The sequence below is a fragment of the Pteropus alecto genome, unplaced genomic scaffold (genome assembly GCF_000325575.1).
Source record: "Pteropus alecto unplaced genomic scaffold, ASM32557v1 scaffold146, whole genome shotgun sequence".
In the NCBI taxonomy this organism is placed as follows: Eukaryota; Metazoa; Chordata; class Mammalia; order Chiroptera; family Pteropodidae; genus Pteropus; species Pteropus alecto.
This window is the reverse complement of record NW_006442107.1, coordinates 28,083,717-28,103,242: the sequence shown is the minus strand read 5'-3', so window position 1 is coordinate 28,103,242 and position 19,526 is coordinate 28,083,717. Positions and strand designations below refer to the sequence as shown.

Genomic DNA, 19,526 nt, shown 5'->3' with positions numbered 1-19,526 from the left:
TCCAGTTTCTATAGCATTCTAAGTTTCTGAGAGTTACAGTTTAAAGACTTTGTTTACCCATTTTCCTTTGATATGGGCATATAGTGAGAAAGGATTAGAGTATATAGCAAGAAAAGGTAAGAATACTATAGTGTGAAAGGCCTGCTGGCAATTCCCAGCCTTTGATCCATAGGTTCCCCATGATTTGAGCCATAGGGAATGAATGATTTTATTTTGTGTAGGGCACAACTAAAAGACTCTGTTACCCCTTCATGGTGTGGGGAAATGGTTTGTTAGAAATCTTCCTTTGTTCTTCAGGTTTCCTGGTGGTCTGGCTGCAGGGCCGATCAGCATAGTGCAGTCTCTGCATATAGCTTGATTTAACATTTAGTTCTCTTGCCTGCTCCCCACATTAAAAGGAGTGTATTTCTCTTGACTTTCTACTATACAAAGCAGGTTATCTAAACCCAAACTCTATAACATAAGTAAATAAGGCAAGCAGGCAAAAGCAGGGCCTTCAGAAGGTTCTGGCAGGGGGAGAATGGGGGAGGAGTTACAAAAACTGAGGCCATATCTCTTCCTGGTGAGGTGCAGCTTTAGTCTGGAGAGTGGTTACAGGTCAGGGCACCAGGACTCTGCACTAAGAAAGGTGTCCAGATGCTCTCATTGGCACCTTCAGGAAAGTGGTGTCTGTCCATTGTGCCTCCCCATTACGAGGTATCGGGATGTGTAAAATTCTTTAATTTTTCACTTCCAATTCTAAAAAGGAAATCTGAACATCTCTCAGTGTAATAGCAAACAAGAGCAAGACTGTTTTTAAAAATGTTAGGACCTGCCTAGGCAGGAATCTATTATGAATGTTTTTTGTTTTCGTTTTCGGGGTTTTTTTTTTTAAGTCCCCTTTCCTTTAATTTTATGACTCTCTTTCCCACAAACTTAGTGGCGCTATCAGTTTCTGGGTAAAGTTTTGCTTTTTTCTTTGCTGCTTGCTGTTAAAAAAAATCAGTGGGAAAGCTAACAAAAGCCTGTCACTAAAAAACTGTTTGACCTTGGGAAAATCACTTAGTTTTTTTCGGTCTTTAAAAGGAGAAAGTTCAAGGAGGGGTTCAGAGTAGCAGGCTAGAAGAGAGCTTAGAAATCACGGAGTTCTGCCCCTGATTTTGCATTTGAAGGATTTGATTCAGAGAGGGTGAGTGACCAGCCAGAAGCCCAACAGCTTTCTCCAAATTTTATTTTGATTTTTAAGAATTCAGTGATTTAAAAAATTAATTAGGTTATATTTGAAAAAGCAAATGAACAGGAGATACTAGTGTGTAAAAGAATGAAAATGAAAACTTTGAGATAGAGGTAAGATACTTTATAATAATTATTCAAATTTATATGTAGGAAGGAAATGGGAATGGTGTAAAATGTGAACCATTCAATGCACAATATTTACCCAACAAATATTTACTGAACTCTCACTCGGAACTTAAAGTCTAGAAGGGAACTGAGAAGATAATGATAATGTAATAAGTGCTCCGGCAAATAAAAACTGGAGCGTTTTAATGAAAACTAGGAGAGGTATTTAGAAGGATATTCCAGAAGTTTTCCTGGAACAAGTGACACCTAAACTGATACCTGAAGGAGAAAGAAGAGGAAAAAATGTCTCTACAGGGGGAATTTCATTAGAAAGGCCAGGGCTTTAACTAACTGTAAAAGGAGTCTGGAGGATGTAGAGTCCCAAGGCCTGAAAGGAGAGAAGGAAGCAAGTTATTCGGAATGGCAGAGCCTTCACCCTGGCGGTAGACCCGTCAGTCAGCTGGACAGTGACAGGGTCAGTTCAGCATCTTCAACTCTTGCCCTTAAGTGTGTACAATGTGGAAGCAGGCACAAGACAGACCCAGGGAGACCAATTAGAAAAGCATTTCTCAAAATATTTTACAAGAAAAATACGTTTTACCTGTTGCCCAGAACGTACACACATCGGGACACCCACACACAAACTGAAACAAGTTTCACAAGATACCTACTTTTCCTTTCTTTGATGCACTCCTACGTTTTCTCATCCATTTCATTGTATAAAACACAAAATTGCATAACACTCCTCAATTGATTTTACAATCCATTAATAAGGCACAATTGGCTGTTTGAGAAACCTCGGGTTAGGAAGTTGCTGTGATCCTCCCAAGAGGAGACAATAGGATTTAGGGAAGGAGAACAAGAGGGAACAATAGGATTTAGAGAAGGAGAACGGTGGATAGAATGCTGTAGAATGAATCCAGAGGGATCTGAGGTGGGAGAGAAGGACCCAAAGGAATTATGAGATTTGGCTTGAAGTCTGGGTAGATAAAGGGGTCATTTGCCAAGATGGGGGACTTAAGCAAAAGATCTATTAGGAGGTTAAAGATATGAGCATTTGAGAAATGCCCCTCATCTTTTTTTTTTTTTTTTGTAAATACAAATGTATCCCTTAACTTGAGGCATATCTGAAGAAAAACCATTTAAAGACTACATTATATAACTCCGAGAGTGTTCAGGCTTTACTAAGAGGGAGCAAAATGGTGGAGATGGGAAGGAAATCTTTAATGGAAAGGCATGGGCTCTAGTGCTGAGCCTGAACTTCTCCTGAGAAAGGACAGTCAAGCCGTAAATCCCGGGGAAACAAAGAGTCACCTGAGGTTTTGCTGTGGCTGCTATCAGGGTTTATATGAGGCTGAGGATGGGCTAAGTACAACTTTTGGTTTTCAGTCTGGCTAACGTGTCGGCAGGAGTTAGCTTCTTAATACAGTGTTGTCATCAAATTTAGAATTCCCCATCACTCGATCGGACCGTAACAGGCATTTTTTTACGCACTTCTTATAAAAAACGGAAATCCATTCACTTTATCCTTCACCCACACCCTGACAGCGCTGGGTCAAAGAGACTTTTTTCCCTTCCTCTTTTCATAGCTACCAAAATCCCAATCCTTCTCCCTTCTAAATCTTTTATTTTACAAAACAATAGGGAGTGGTGGTAGCCTGTAGCTAGTTGAAGATTTTGAACAATAGGTGTTTCTGAGCTGGGTTTATTGAAATGGTCTTGTCTGTGTCCTGGGGGAGATTGTAAATGAGATGTCAACAGGAGCTCTTTTGTGTAGACAGCATTCAGCTTGAAAGAGAGGAATTTCCTTACTGTGCTAGTATTTAAAGTAGATTTGTTGCTGCTTTTGCTAAAACTTTTTATCCGTCTGCCTGAACTAACAGCACAGAATGAGTCACTCGGTGTGATTGTGACTTCCTTCCCTCCTTAGCAAAGCACTGACTCAGTCATTTACATTTCGAAAGGAAGCCTCCTAAGCTTTCTTGGATTTTCATCAGCGTGAGCCTCTTTTCTAGACCATCACGTGGACCTGAGCTGTCAGCAATCCTGTTAGCTGCGAGAGAGGGCAGTCCAGCCGGGCTGTTTTTCTCACTCTCTGAAAAACTTCTCGCTGTTTTGCTCACTTTTTAAAATCCAAAGAAAGGGACAATTTCCTGCTTTAAGCCTTTTTCCTCTCTCCCTCCCACCCCTTTTTTTGGTAAATGACAGGCAATTTCTGTTTACTCTAATTACCATGGGGCTGAGGTTGCACTAATTCCACCCCTAAAAGATAAGGCAACTGTTTTATTACCTCTCGGCCAGGTGCTGGAGGGTGACAAGGCTTGCTTGCATCTGGAGACCTGACAAGGTTATCAGCAACTGCAAACAGGCTGAACCTTTAAGCAGTGGCCATCAAAATGCTTACCTTCCCTGTGATCCATTTCCCCACCCTTTATTGGTAGTAAATTTTGATTTAAAGACTAGCACTGGTTTCTCTAGCCTCCCCACTTCCCGACGCCCGCCCCCCCCCCCAACTGCCCGGCACCTTAGCGCTTAAGCAGCCTTATCGTAATCATAATTATGAACAGTGTAAGCTGCAGCCATGGCCCAATCCCATAACGTGAGAATGAAATTCCAACCTCAGCCCTAAAAATACAACACACAGAATATTTTAACACCCTCTGACTTCGTAGTTGCTTTTTCAACAAGTTGATACTTAATAAAATCTCTCACCTCTGACAGTAGAAATCCAAAATAATTACATTGCATTGCCTTTAGTTTCTATAGATCTTTTTTAAAACTAGAATGTTATCCACACCAGGAAACAGTGCAGTGCTTGTTTTAGATAATAAACATGTCTAGTGTTTGATCTGTTTTTATCTCTAGTTCACTAACATGTCTACCCACCCATTAGTTTATTCTTTAATTCAAGCTATGTTACATGGATTACCTCGGTTTGCTCTTGGGTTGGAAATATGGTCCCAGTCTGGACTCAGCACAGGGCCATCCTCCTGTCACTATAAATTATGGCGGACCAAGAAAAAAAATGTTATTTTTTTGCTATTAAGTCAGGCTACAACTTGAGCGTAGGAGATGAGAATGAGGAAGAGAATGATGGAAAGGACCAGTTAAAACACACACACACACACACACACACACACACACTTGCAAATATGAAGTGTTTATAAGAACACATCAGACTACCCTGTTCTCTAAATTCTATAGTATAGACAAGGCCAGTTAAAAGCCCCTACTAGCTCCCCTAGTACCATTATAACATAAACCAAAACTAGATGTTTCTGAGTGCAGCGTGTAAAACACACATAGTGATAAACCGATGAACCAATGTGGTCAAGGAAAGAGGATGTCAGAAAGATTAGCAGATCTGATCTTGGATTCCTCTTTTCTTTAAAGATATAGACACTTGCCCACCCACAATGCCAAGTCCACCACCACCACACCACCCTCCACATGGGCCTGAGTTGCCTCTGAAGGAGGAAGTTCTGGGAGGGAGTGCTCATCGCTTCACAGTATCTGAAGGGCCAAGTGGCATCATTCCTTCATCTGCAGTTCTGAAAGCCATTGCCCAAAACCTGACCTTGGAATTACTTACAGTGTGACTGTTCTACCACTTCCTGCAGACAGACAGGATAGAGTGCAGTAGTAGGGGTGCTGCCCCAGGCCCCCTGGATGTGTCATGTATGTTAGCTTTCTAAAGTCCAAAAGAGTTCTAAATTCCAAGTATGTTTGACCAAAAGAGACTTATAAGGGCTTCAGGATGCAGACTTTGTTCTCACAGGGTTCAAAGGTGAATCTTAAGGATGGAAGTATAAGGCAGCTCTTTCAAAGATCAGTAAGGAGGCTTAGATGGAAAGAACCCAGGTTCCAACTTGACTCCACCTTGGAGAACGTGGGCAACACAAATTCTCCAGCCTCCTTGTCACGTGGGGAACTGGGATTTGTAGGTACAACTTAGGCTTATAAAACCCAGTGAATGAGGATGATGGTGGCAGGGAGGTAGAGAAAACGGATACGGATTTTAGTGCTGGCCACACCAGTTTCCTAGGTTATTTTTATTTAATTTTGGCAAACGACAAAAACCCAACTGTAAAGCGGAATTTTAAATGCAGTCTTAGAGCAGCCCTTTGCATTCTAACTGTAAAGGCTGGCGCAGGACTGAACTCAGGCTCACAGCGCAATGCGGACAGAACCCTATAGGACGCCTGGACAGGTTCTTCTCTGGATCCACGTCCTTATCTGTCAGTGACACAGCTGGATAACGAGATGTCATTTTAAAGTGCTGTTTCTGTTTTTTGAGAGTCAGTAAGGGGCTGGGGGCCTGGTGTCCTTTCTGGGCCAAATGGGCTGATAAAAACAGTATTCCGCAGGTTAACCCAGATAGTTTTTCCTGTTTTTACTTTGAAAAGGTGGGTTTCAGGGAGGAAAGAGGAAAGGAGTGGAATGAATAATTAACTGCCTGACTACACAGACCAGGGCCTCCTGTGGCTTCCCACATGCCTTGCTCTCCAGACCCAGATAATTATTCCTCATCGTGCTGAAACCAACAGGAAGGAATGGTGGATGCATTTTCTTTCTTCCTTACTTCCCCACACATCCTGTTTTCCCAGGTTTGGGGTTTTGAGCTTGTCCTATGCAAAAACTTCTGCTCCCTCCAAACTTCCCTCCATTGGGCAGCGGCATTGGGCTGCTCTGATAGGTCGGCCTCCTTTACAAAGCCCGGTGAGAGCTTGCCAGTGAGCAGAGGTTACTGATAAATCCAGCCTAGAGTTTTAGTTAGGACTTAGTCTGACTGGACTCTCATTAGCTATGACCTACCTTGGTTCGTACACATGCCACTCACTTCGCACAGCTATCTCACCTTCTCGAAGGCGACAAGTTAGCAATGTGTGCCAGATACCCTGCTCCCATCCAGAACCAACCAGCTACTCCTTACAGCCTCCCAGTCAGATAGATTTGAGTTTTATTTTGTTTACCAAACACACAGCTACACAGTGGGAGAGTCCCTTTGGTTGTGCAATTCCATTCCAGATTTTTCCTTGTATTTCAGGCTCCAAGTCCCATTGTGCAGGTAGTACTAATTCTCATGAAATAGACCAGGAGGTAAAGAAAGTTCCCTGGCTCTCAGAAATCCATCTTGTGCAAGCAGACAGAGTACAGGATAGTAAGTCAAAAAATTATAAGGAGTGAAAGAAACTAAGGAGAAGAAAGGCAGCTACACAGGATAAGGGCAGTTAGCACCATGGGCCCCTCACACAGCCATCTGCTCAGTGCCTATGGGTAAAGCTAAGCAGAGAGGATGGAGCAAATTAGGTGGATAACCAATAAAACCAACAGGTTTCCACTGATACTAGGTTGGGCTTTTATATAGTAGCTCAATGACAAAAGTTAGCCGTCACAACTGCAATTGACCAATTCCAAACAGAAGCAGGCACGGGTAACAGGAGATTATATTGCAACATCCAAGATAGCTGAGAATGGCTTTGGCGAGTCTTCCTTTTACATAAGCCCTGGTGACCTCCTTTTACTGGTTATTAGTCCCTTTTTCTTTTTTCCAGAAAGACTCTTTTTATTCCTCTTCATTCCTTCATGTAACAAGAATTTACCATGCACGGTCCTACTATGTGGCACACATGTTCTAAGTACTGTAGTCACATCATGAACAAAAGAGACAACAATTCTTTCACCCAGTGATTCTAACATCCTTAACTAATTTTTTTCTCTCAGCCTGGTCAGGAAAAAAAAAAATTCACCTAACAGAGAATACAGGAAAGCATTGCTGAGAAGTGACATCTGAGAAGAAATGAAAGCTAGTTGATGAGATGCTTAAAAGAAAAATGTCCTTCCCCGCTCTGGCAATGTCCCTCCCCAGACCTCCTATGCTGCCTTTCAACAGAACTCAGTCAGCCCTAACCTGAGGAGTTGGTAGAGCAGCTGCCCAAACAGGAAACTTTATATAATTCGGTAACCCTGACCTTGGGCCCTGAATCTTCCCCTCCTGTAAACAGCCCATTCAACCCAGGAAGACCTGCAGACCTGGCTGGGACAAATTTTGAAAAACACACAATGTTACAAACATTGAAAAAAAATTCCTAAGTCCTAGAGGAAGTGATATATCTGATTCAATGGTAGAAATCACTTCATAAAATAATGGAACAAATGGAAATTTAATCCTAACAGATGAAACTGCCAGGGCAGTCACTTGTGTACATGGATGACTCAATAGCACCTGTTGGAAAGGCTGGGAAAATGAGCCATGAAATCCTGATCGCATTCTCTACTGGAAGTAACAGCCCTGTCTTGCAAATTAGTAAGCCTGATGTTCTCAACATCCTGACTTCAACGTGTGTACCTAGTTCTAAGAGGCTATGACTCATCTTAGCTACTGGTCAAATGATTCTTACTCAGAGTCCTGGGTTTTTTATATTTAGTATTAAATGATCTGGGCAAATTCTAGCAAAATGTTTGTCTACTTTCAAGATGTTCCTTTGAAATGACTGATTTCAGGCAACAACTGGTTTTACATACGGTAACCCTCAATTTCTAATACTATTTAACTTGTTGCCAAGCTTCATTAAAAGTCCACATTAGAAGTTTTAGACCTCAGCCCTGGATCTGGGCCTCCTAAAATGACTTTTCCTCCAAACATCATTTAACTTCCTTTAATCTAGTTAATTAATGGAATTTTCTGAAAAGAGCAGTTCCTTTGATCTGAGCCTCTTTCTTAGGTTCCAGTTAACATTTCCAGAGAGGGAGAAAGAACGTTGCCCTCTCAACTGGCCGGAACTACCGGCAGCTCACAACCGTAGCCATTCTTTCAAAGCAGAGGCCAAGCAGGAGAAGGAATACCTGAGAGGAAGGCTGGTTGAAAATACTGCCCTTGGCATTTTTGTGGGTGTCTGCCCACACAGAGATAAAAAAGCTAAGGTGGGGCTGTAAGGCATGCTCTCAAGGAGGCTGGGCCTACAGTCTGGAAATTCTAAGTAATCCTTACAAACAGGCATTAAAAAGGAAGCCAGCAGGGCAAATTAGAAACGCTTCTGCCTGAGAAAGTTTTTTACGTGCAACAAATTCAGATAAAAATGGAAAATGCAAGTCCCACCCGGCAGGAATCCTCAGTTTCTAAGCTATTAATACTCACTGCCACCCGCCAAACCAAACCAAATGGCAATAGCAGTTCTTGCTTTTCAACAGGCCATCTTAACCAAAAAATGTTACACTGGATGCGGCTTAAAAAAATCTGCAACCTCAATCCAGAGATCTACCCTGCAGCTAGGTTAAAAAAAAGGCGATAAGTTAAAAAGAAAGATATTCTTAGTCTTGATTTCCACATTTTATGTTTTTTTGGAAAACAAGTTCAGCAAATATGTCCTCCCCTTTCCACAGTGTGACTTACCGTAGAGCTGAGCAGCGGATTTCAAGATATATCGGTGATGTTCCAAGCGTGGCCACCAGGGGGCACTCGAGAGTAGGATTGCCAGGCCCAATGTACTGTTTTCCAAGCCTTTTGGTTGGGAGGGAGGGAGGGAGGGAGGGGGTCGGTGTGGGGAGTGGTGCGGGAGATACAGCTGGCTTTAAAAAAAAAAATCCATCTGTACTCTGAAATTATGCCATTTGCCATTTTATAAAGCAAAGGTTGCCACGTTACCTGTTGCCAGGTTCCTGAGAGTGCTTGGGGAAAATGTGGGCGAGAAAGGCACAGCACAAAGTCCTTCAGCTTGGTGGCTTTCAAGCTCTGTTGACGGGGCTGGTGCTGACATTTGGAGAGCAGCTGCTGTGGATTGCCTGAGCATTGTTTGATTGTAGTTCTAACAGAGGAGTGGCTGCGTCTTACATCATTTCCAGGCATGAAGTGCCTGGGGCTTTTTTTCCCCTTCCTTTTTAATGACTAACTTTCTGATCCCTCCTTCTCTGGAATTTGGTACAGTACAGGCACTGAGCAACAGGCTCACCTCAGGAAGCCCAAGTTCTGCAGCAACTTGTTAAAACAACTTGAGTGCCTCTTTGGAAAAAAAAAAAAAAAAGTTGTGACTCTGAAACAAACCTTTCCATTCTTCCTTTTGAGAACAATGTTATGTTTGATCAGCCTTAGAGCACTGCTGCCTGAAAGGTCTGCTCTCTGCACAAGAAACGGCTGCTATCAGTTGAATAGATCTCTGAGCCAGACATGCTGAGGCTTGGGGCATTTGTCTGGCATTAAGAAGTGTCTGGAATACTAGTAACTACCAACGGGCAAGTCTTATGACTACATGAGTTATTACACTACCCCTCCCTCTGTCCACATTCCCGCTCCTCCTCCTACACACTCACACAAGCATGCTTTTCTATTCCATGGAGAAAAGGTTAACTAGTCTTTGTGGTTTCCGTGGAGGATGGCTTTAGTGGAAATCATTCTCATAGCCACGTCCCTCCAGCCAAAACTAACCGGGAGAGAAGGCTAGGGGAAGCCCTGTGCCTCTCCCAGAAGCGCCCCACCCCAACAGCCCTCTGCCTTGTCACTGACGTCGGCAGGGCAAGGACCACTAACCGCCACACTTTGGGTGGCCTGTAAATATTAAGCTGTAAATATTTTGAAACACGGGAGCAATTTTTCCATGTGTATTTTCTGGAGTTTCTCCTTTTTGCAGTATTTTTAAAGTTGCCGCTGGTGCACCTCTTTGTCTAATACTCCAAATTCATACATTCTCCAAACCCTTGACAGGTTCTTGCAGAGCACAAACTACTGTGCTAGGAGCAGTTTCCTGGCAGTTTCTCATGGAAAGCCGTAAGCTTAACTGGACAAGGTGTTGAAATGGAAGGTTTTCATGGGGGGATGAATTCAGGTGGTTTGGGTGAAGGAAAAGAGATGAGATTTGGAGTCTTGAGTATGCTAACTACCACTTAGTAGCTGTATGACTTAAAGACATCAGTTACCTACTCTGAGCCTCAGTCTTACCATCAAACAAGTGGGGACAGTGAGGTCTTCCTTTGTCATGAGACCATGTCTATTAAATTCTTAGCACAGTGTGTGTTAGAGTAAGGATTCACTCGGGTGATTAAGTTGATCTAATGACACATGGAGGGTATGGACGAATTCTCCATCTCATCATCTCTGTTTTCATCTGGATTTGCACTTTTGTCCTGTGAAGTACTTGAGCCAGACCACTGATTGGCACTGGGTGGGTGAGCCTGGCCTGAGTAGCACATCACCAGTGAGAGCACAACCTCCACAACTCACTGTATGGTCAGCACTTATGCACCTTCCGACTGAAAGCAGCAGCAAACTTCTCCGTGGGCCCTTTTGTGCTCATCCATGCCAAAATCGGTACCCAAGACATATGAACATGTGTGACTGCTTAAACAGCCTTGTTGGTAACTCTCCTTGGCCCCCTCTCTGGCTTTCTTCTTCATTTATTTAGTATCACTCTCAGTGGGTGTCTTCTCAAATTCTTTTCTAGATTTCACTCATATTCTAAAGCCACAGAAGCTACAGTTTGAAAGAAATCTTGTCACCTACTTTAAGCCCCCTTAAGATGGTGGTACAATTTCAATAGCTTCCCAGCCAAAAGATGAGCTTGTCTGTGCTTGACTACCTCCAGGGACTGAGCACTCACTATCCGGTGAGGTCCTCACATTCCATCTTTGGGCAACTGACTACAGGGGAATTACTCTTTATGCCTCTCTTGGCTTTCACTTTTGCATTTTCCCTTGAGACCTTATAAAAAACATGTCTGTGCCATCCTCTACACAGTAGCCTTTGAAATGACTAAAAATGCCTCTCTCTTCCTTCCCTCACAAACTAAACGACCCCTTTCCTTAAGCCATTCCTCATAAGATATGGTTTTTCTCTTTGCTGCACCCTGCAATTTCCCCTTAAAGAGAGGGGCCCACAATGAAATGCAACACAAGGATCCTTCCATCGTTCTAGATATTACACTTCTACTCATACACACCTTCTTAGAAATAGGCAGCTTACCGGACATATTAAAACCACAAGTCTACTCACCCCATTCCACAGTTGTGCAGTCATCTCTTTATGTCCCAAGTTCAGGTCCTTCCACATTTCTTTTTTTTTCTTTGGCCTCTCACATCGTTTGTTTCCTAAAGTCACCTGTAGTTTAGTGCGCCTCTAATATGTTCTTAATTTCACATGCACTACCTCTCTGCTGTTCACTGGACTTGCAAATGTTTCTAATCAGTGCTTCTCAATCTATCTCCCATGATGGACCAGTTTGCTTATTTATTCGTTTGATGGCCAATCTGTTGCAGGTCAACACTTTGGTAAAATGTAATAAGAAATGAATTACTAGAAAAAAGAAATTAAAAAAACAAAGGCACACTAAGAGCAAGCTCAGTTTTCTTTTCATTAGATTCAACTGACAAACTACTCTGTAGAATTGCGTAAAAGTTTCTAAAAGCTCACTCTCAGTTTTCATGATATATCTCACCATGCAGTCATCAAATTGTGAATCAACACCTGTCTGTGGATCACATTTTAAATAATACCTCTATGCACAGAGGTGTGTTGGAAAAGCTTAACAATTGGCTCTCCTACTGACTTACACCAAGGTCGGTTTCAAGGTAGCAATGAAATGTCACTGAACATTTCGGGAAGAGATGTGTACAATCAACTCTAGCAAGCTGATAGGAGACAGTTCCAGCTTCCCACTGTTAACTCCATTCAATATTTTAAAATCTCCTTTTCGGTAAAGCACTTCCTTTTGAGAGCTTACTAAACTGCTGTTCAGCTGCACCAAATTGCCTAACTCAGGAGACCTGTGGCCCCAACAGAAACTAGGCGGTAGGTTGAGGCTCGCCTTCTCTCTCTAGTGGTCTTCAGCTCAGTAAGAGCATCTGGTACAAAGCCAAGATTGCTTTGACCATGACTTCTGTGCAGAAGCTTGCCACTACTGAAGGCAGATCAAATCATAGCTTGCTTTGTGGTTAATACTAGCTTAGGATAACTTGTTTTATCTCAAAAGGTGTTGTTTGACTCCTGCACAACTCTATGCGTATGTATATTTTGAATGCCTTTGTTGAGCTCCCTTCGGCGGCACATACACTAAAACTGGAATACTTCTGTTGTTGTTTTATATTCTTATTCGAAAGACTTTCTAAAATTCAGTAACCAGGAACTGCTAAATAATTTCTCAGCAAAGCTTTATAGTATGTGACCCATTAACTTAGCTCGTAAGAACCTATTAAAAAGAATATAAAGCAAGTGGGTTTGATCCTGCATCTGTTTTCTGGCCACCTGACATATGTGTGCTCTTGATCACAAAAAGATAACCAGACTGGTAAGAGAGTCTACATATTTTTCCAGAAAACCATCACCGCTACAGAAAAAACTAGTTCCTGGCACAGGTTTTCCTGAGGCTTACAACACTGGCATTAACTTTCTATGCAAATAGAAACAATATTGAATAGTCAACTAGAAGCTGAAATAGGATAGAAATTTGTTCTCATTTGTTTTCTCTGTGACTTTTTAAAAATAACTTCCTAACTAAAATGTAAAAGCCAACCATGCGTCTCTCTGTGCTCTGCAGTACTATCTGAATGAAAGTGATGTCTTTGAAATCTGGAATCCGGCTGACTTAGACATGGATAGAATCCTTTCAGCCAACTTTGAGCTGGGAGGTAGGGTAGTGTATCTTCGGGACCCAGAGAAGGGGAAAAAATCATTTTATTTGAAACAAACAAACATTTCAGAGCAAAGCAATAATGATTAAATGTATCATTTCTTTTTCAAGTTCCACTTGAATAAAAGGAGCACTTGCATTTGAAATCAACCTTTTTGAGAATATTACTCTTAAAAAAAATTAAGTGTTTCACTTACTGTCTATAAGCTGCTTATCTCTCTTTCTGTCTTGACCAGACAAGATTTATTAACTTGTGCTTTACCCTCCTCTACCATATGCTTGCTTGCACTCAGACCTCAGGGGATTCTAAGTCATTTATGGTACTGAATTATGAGAGTATAATTAATAAGAAAGAAAACCCACAACCTTAGGAGAGAAGATGGGTTTAGGGCTTAGCCTGAAAAGCTAGGAAAGAGTAATGCTGGGGGGAATTGGGGGGTTTAGTTGTATAAGTTTCCAGAACAGCCTTGAATGCAAATGATTTGGAGGATGGGAAGGAAGGGAATTGTGAGAAGTGTGCGCCGTGTGTTGGATCTTCTTTCTTCTGCTTCAAAAGGCCCTCTTAAAAATTTGAATTCCTTTTAAATTCCTGTTTGATAACTGACAGGTGGTGCTTCTTTGAGTGAGACTCCTGCTGCAGAATTGTGCCAAGCTGCACACTGCAGTAGAACCTCATAATAAGCCCCGGGGACATAACACCGAGGTGATTCCTGTCCTCTAGTCATCTTCCTTGTTTGAAGTGAGACAGTCTTAAATTCTTACCTCCTTTGGGCATTAGGGCTGGGCCGGCCTGTTAGGGAAGCTGTGGCCCCAGGATTCTTGCTGTCTGATTTAACCCTTGTGAATTTCTATCATTGCTTCTGCCATCTGAAAGTCTCTGTCGATCAAAGTACCCAGAGTTATCCCTATGGATATCAAAGAAGAGCTGACAGCCATTGGATGGTACTAAATTGTGTTTGGCCCCAGAGAGTGTCCCCAAGCCCTGCCATTCATTACATGGAAATAATGTGAACCTCCACCCCCTTATCACACTTATCACATCTTGGCAGAATTTTTACTGTAAATCGCAGCAAATGAAATGATACTCTATTTGGCTGCAGCATTGTCTAGTTTTGACTATCCACACTGAAAGAGGAAACTGGGGGTAGCTAACCACAAGCAGTAAATCACTCAAATGATCAGACATTTGATGTTGGAATGTGGCATTTAGTTTCTTTGGAATACGAATGGGCCGAATGTCCTGAGAATCCGTTCTGAACAAAATAGTAAGTTCACATTGTAAAGACTTGTCTTAGGAAAAGTAATAAAATGATCTAGTCTCATTCAATTTGAATAGACAGATTCTATCCTAATTATGGTCACTCCCCCTCCTACACACTCTGGTCTTCAGAGGCATAACTGAGCCTGAGCATTACCCCCAGCAGGGCTATTCTGTTCAGACCTTCCCAAGAAGCAGAAGGTAGCTCCGCAGTGTTTACAGTGCATAAAAGTGTAAATACAGCAATGCATGCTTTGCATTAATTACTTGGCCATAAGCTTCACTGTGGCCTGTGAGAGAACCGGAGACCAGACTGGTTCTGCTCCCGGCTCTGCACCGCGTGGGTGCATCACTCACTGGCCGCGTTACCTCTCAGGGCTGTTTATTGCTGAGCTCTGTTTACATGTAAAGATGTAAGTTTTATGCGATACTCTTAGATGGAAAGTTTTCCTGAAGTGAGCTTCCACCCAGTCATCTATCCCAGGTAACTTGAGAGGTGACTACATATGTATTATTCACATTACCTTCCTCCACCTCCCCAAGAACACATATGATATTGTAATGTGATGTCTGTGTGTTGTTTTTCCTTCACCTCTCAGGCAATCCCTGGGAAGCAGCGAAACATTTCTGTCCCTGTCTCTTTTACGGTTAAGGAAATTACTCTGAATCACAGGGCAGCGGAACATCAGGACAGCATAATAGGATCTTTCTGTTTATTGTGCATTATTGGATACTTCCTTTGAATGGCCTCAGGAAACGTCCTAAATATTGAGGCTAGTATTTCATTCTGCAAGATGGCCCATGTGGCATCTGGACCCAAGAGGAAGGAGCTGGGATTGTGTGGTCAGGACCAGCTGATTCAGTGTAACAGCAGTGATGCCAGCTGACGGCGTGAGGATGGTAGGGGGTGGGGAGAAAGTGATGGAGACACAATAGTTTGATCTATGTTTTAAAGGGACTAACTGAAAATCTTTAGAAAGCTGGTTAAGGAATTGTCCTTTACTGGCAGGGAGTTCCCACTTGGAAACAGTAATTCATTTTGATCTGTATTTTCCTACATCGTGCTCACAAATGGAAAGCTAAAATCCAGTGTGTAAAGCTTTTTCAGGACCCTCAGGGTTATAATCAGATGGTTGGAGAGAGGGCCTAAAAGCTGCTTCGTCTGGAGCCTCAAGGAGGATCTTAACTGACTGCACAGGCCCAAGATAGACGCCTCACTGCACAGATTCATTCAGGCCCTCATGTTGATCAAGTCTCCCTGAAGGGACAGTATGTTAGGGAATAAGCTCAAACCGACTGCACACACACACAGACTGATTTATAAACTAGTATGTGCGTTTATTTTATGATAAGAGACTTTAGTACAGCATCTTCCCTCTCAGTAGGTAATTCTGTTCAGGAACAATGCCAAAAAATTCAGAACAAAAGTTTATGTAGTGAGAAGCTATCAAGAAAGGAGGCAGGGAAGAAAGAAAGAAAAAAGAAAGAAAAAAGAGGAAGAAAGGAAGAGAGTGAGGCAGAGGAGATGGGAAGAAGGAAGGGAAGGGAGGTAGGAAGGAAGGGGGAAAGAGAGTAACGGGGTGCTGATAAAATCAAACTGCAGGAAGCTATGACGTCATGCTGTGCATCCCATCCCCCACTCCCTACATCTTACTGTTACTAGGATTATACATGCTCATAACCTTTTTTGCTTTCCTACTCCTTTTTCCAATATTAATTATCAACCACCAGAATTTTCTCTAATGAGTTACTTTGTTTAACATTAGCTATGTTTTATATTTTCCTGAGAAGGCGGAGACCACCCTGGCCTTACCCACATGTATATATTATCTCTCAGGGTGCACTGTTGCCTGGAAAGATTTCTACAGATGGCTATTCATGTCTATTTTATGTTGATTCACATTAATTTCCATTTCAGAAACTTCTGTCTCAGAGGTTGGTGTCTTCCAGTCTTTTTTTTCTCTCAATTTTGTAAGGGTGTCACCTTATGGATCTGCTAAGGGCCTAAGCAGGGATCTCACTTAGTTTGTCAATGGACTTGTGTTATGTTAAATGTCTTACCGTGTTTCATGTGCCCTAATTTCCAATGGATGTCAGTTACAATATCAGAAATTAAAACCCATGCAGAAATCACAGTGTCTTTGTTTTCACTGTCTTCCAGTGTCATCTTGCATTACAACATATAAGAAGACACCACCTCCAGTCCCACCCAGAACTACCACGAAACCTTTCATTTCTATCACAGCCCAGAGTAGCACAGAGTCTGCCCAGGATGCCTACATGGACGGACAGGGCCAGCGAGGAGATATTATCAGCCAGTCTGGACTAAGCAACTCCACGGAGAGCCTGGACAGTATGAAGGCTCTGACAGCCGCCATCGAAGCTGCAAATGCCCAGATCCACGGCCCTGCAAGCCAACACATGGGCAACAACCCTGCCACCGTGACCACCACGACTACCATAGCCACCATCACTACAGAGGACAGAAAGAAGGATCACTTTAAGAAAAATCGATGCCTGTCTATCGGGATACAGGTAACAACCTCTTTTCCTATCCTTTGAAATAGAACTACAAAATGTAACATTTTTCTTTCCTCAGAAGATTTGCTATCTTGCCATTTTGGATGATAGAGGTATGACTAGCATGAGCTTTTCAAATTATTGGCTCTGGGCTCCCTACATTATTAAATATGATGAAAAAATATGAAGCCATTTTGTCTATAGAGATTATTACCAGCTATTGTTTTTGTTCTCTAACCTGAATGTGTGACTCGATATGGAGGGATATTAAATAGTCAAACACAAAGTTCTCTCAATTCCTAAAGCACATCTTGATTCTCAACAAAGGAGTGGACATCTAAGAATAACATGGGTTATTGGGTTGTGTTACAGTATGTTCAACACTCTTGAGTAACCAAATGAGAACAAAAATGTGAATCACTCCTCATAGATGTAGGAGGGAGGGAGAGCAAGACCAAAGAGCCTGATGGTGTGGAAAGCAGTAACTCAGAGCATAGCATCATGAGGATAGAAGGCACAGCAGTTTCAGCATAATTGTTGGCTATTTAATCACATGTCTCATAAAAATGGTAGATAATTCAGCAGGTTTCTCGATGTTTTCTGCTACTCAAAGATAAGATCAAACTGATTCTTATTTTTACATCTGTTCGGCTTGGCTTACCCTGCTAGAAATTTCCTTCTATCAATGGAGAAGGGTCATCCTTTTCCCCCCATTTTTGTTGTGCAGTACCATTCTGCAGGTGCCCTTTAAATAATAACTTCCTGACGTGTTGTCCAGTAAATCTATCCACACTGAACCAACACTAAGGCATATCTAAAAGGCAAGCATGGGGTACATTTTCACAACAATGATGTATTTTCACAATCCATTCTGCAAATCCACTTTTAAAGGGTAATTAAACTTTCTCTAGTAGTGATGAGTCAAATGCTTTTTATAACCTGCAGGTTACCATAACACAAGTTGTCAGGTTTCCTAAAAGAACTTGTAGCCTTGGTGCTGGGGACTAGATGACACAGAAGAAGGCATGGGCCCAAAGCCAGCTTCCACCCCTCTGCCCTCCACATCTTCCTAGAAGCTAATTCCACTCCCACAGCCCAAAGGATTTGGAGGAGTGGGTAAGAGCTGATGTCGGTCCTCTGTGTGGTCCTAGGCAAATTATTTAATCTTCCTGAATTTATTTTCTCCTCTATCCTTCATAGGATTATTTTGAGGATTGAGTTTATTAACTCCAGCTTTCTATGGGGGTATAGAGTTTCAATTTAGGATGATGAAAAAATTCTGGAGATGGATTGTTGTGATGGTAGTGCAACAATGTGAATGTACATAATGTCACATTTTTAAATGGTTAAAATGGAAATTTTGTTATGTATATTTTACCACAATAAAAAATCTACCTTATAATACAAAGAGAAAAACCTCAAAATGTAAGTTAATAAATAGTAAATAAATGTGTATGAAGCTTCACATTATGTCAGCTTCATAGCTGTTCAATCTAGTATTCATAAAAATTTCCTTATACAGAAAAATAATCTATAGATTTACATAGTGGTTCAGAGAATGGACAGCAAAGCCAAATCACCTGTGTTAAAATTCTGGCTCTCCTATTTACTATGTGACTTCCAGCAAGTTTTTAACCTCTCTGAGCTTCAGTTTCCTCATCCTCTGTAATATCATATATAAAATAGGGATAATTATACCACTAACCTCATAGACTGTTGAAAAGATTAAATGACCTAAACATTTAGAACAGTGTTTGGCACATGCTAAGAACTAGATGTGTAACTAAAAATATATTTCTTTTTCCCAAGGGAAATGCAAAATTGCTTTTATTTACAGATATCATACATTTCCACCTAGAAAATCTAATAGAAACCACTGAAAAACTATTAGAATTCAGTAAAGTAAAAGAATACTATATAAATACAGAGAAATCAATAACCTTTCAGTGTATTATTAATTAACAGAAAATGTAATAGGGCAAAAAACCCATTCGCAATAGTAACAAAAACTATAAAACGATAATATTAAGCTTCACGAAGAATAGATATAATACCTATCTAAAAACAAGTTTATTTAGAAGAAGTTAATACTTCAAAATAATCTAGAGATTTGGAGTTTTTTTAAATTACATTTTAAAAAAAGAATTACAGAAGGAAACTTGTCATAGAACATATCAAGATTTATTATGAAATTATATTAGGAAAAAAGAGAGAGACGCAATAAGACCAGTATATCAATAAACCAAAAACAAGCATATTTATACAGGAATGGTATAAGATAAAGTTGGCATCTCAAATCAAAAAGATTAATTAGTTAATAAAAGGAGCCAGATCAATTGATGATCCATGTAGAAGAAAAAATAAAATAAAAAGTTACAGCTCTACTTTATATCTTACACAAAAGTATTTCAGGATAGTGGATTTAAGAATTAAACATGAGAAAAAAACAATGATCAATAAGATAAATACCAGAGAACTTTAAAAAATATACTCAGAATAAAGAAAGTCTTTCTCAACCATAAAAGCTAGATTTGACTACACATTAATTTAAGATTATCTACAATGAACGACAAAATTTAAAAGACAAATGATAAACTGGGAGAAAATATTTACCGTATATCTAACCGAGAAAGGGTTATTACAGGTCATAAGATATAAAGAGATCCAATAAATAACAAAATAAAACACAACTCAACAGATAAAAACACAAAAAACTAACAAAGGATCTGAATAGGCAATTTATAGATAGAAGTACAAGAGGTCAATAAATATTTTTCACCTGTGATATTAGCAAAAATTTTAATGTGCCTGTA

The 19,526-nt window shown here is 41.1% G+C and overlaps 2 protein-coding genes across 30 annotated transcripts in view; one reads left to right on the top strand and one right to left on the bottom strand.

Annotated features, from left to right (window-relative positions):
- The window catches only part of LOC107196272, a 126,133-nt gene extending 115,963 nt beyond the window's left edge, over positions 1-10,170 (bottom strand). For 5 of the 15 annotated variants that reach the window (XR_003042566.1, XR_001517669.2, XR_001517668.2 and 2 more), the window contains exons 1-2: positions 8,966-10,168; positions 8,714-8,889 (exon numbers count right to left, since the gene is read on the bottom strand). Coding sequence is in view for 4 of the 15 variants with exons in the window: in XM_025038577.1 (XP_024894345.1) it covers positions 8,714-8,889; positions 8,966-9,166 (377 nt within the window). In the remaining 11 variants the exon portion in view is untranslated. Of the gene's footprint in view, positions 1-8,713; positions 8,890-8,965 lie in introns of all 15 variants that reach the window. The other 10 variants (XR_003042571.1, XR_003042568.1, XR_003042570.1 and 7 more) reach the window with 5 other exon arrangements.
- The window catches only part of DLGAP1 (DLG associated protein 1), a 798,454-nt gene that overhangs the window by 721,659 nt on the left and 57,269 nt on the right, over positions 1-19,526 (top strand). For all 15 annotated transcript variants that reach the window (XM_025038576.1, XM_025038573.1, XM_025038572.1 and 12 more), the window contains one exon: positions 16,355-16,728. In XM_025038576.1, the coding sequence (XP_024894344.1) occupies positions 16,355-16,728 (374 nt within the window). The remainder of the gene's footprint in view (positions 1-16,354; positions 16,729-19,526) is intronic.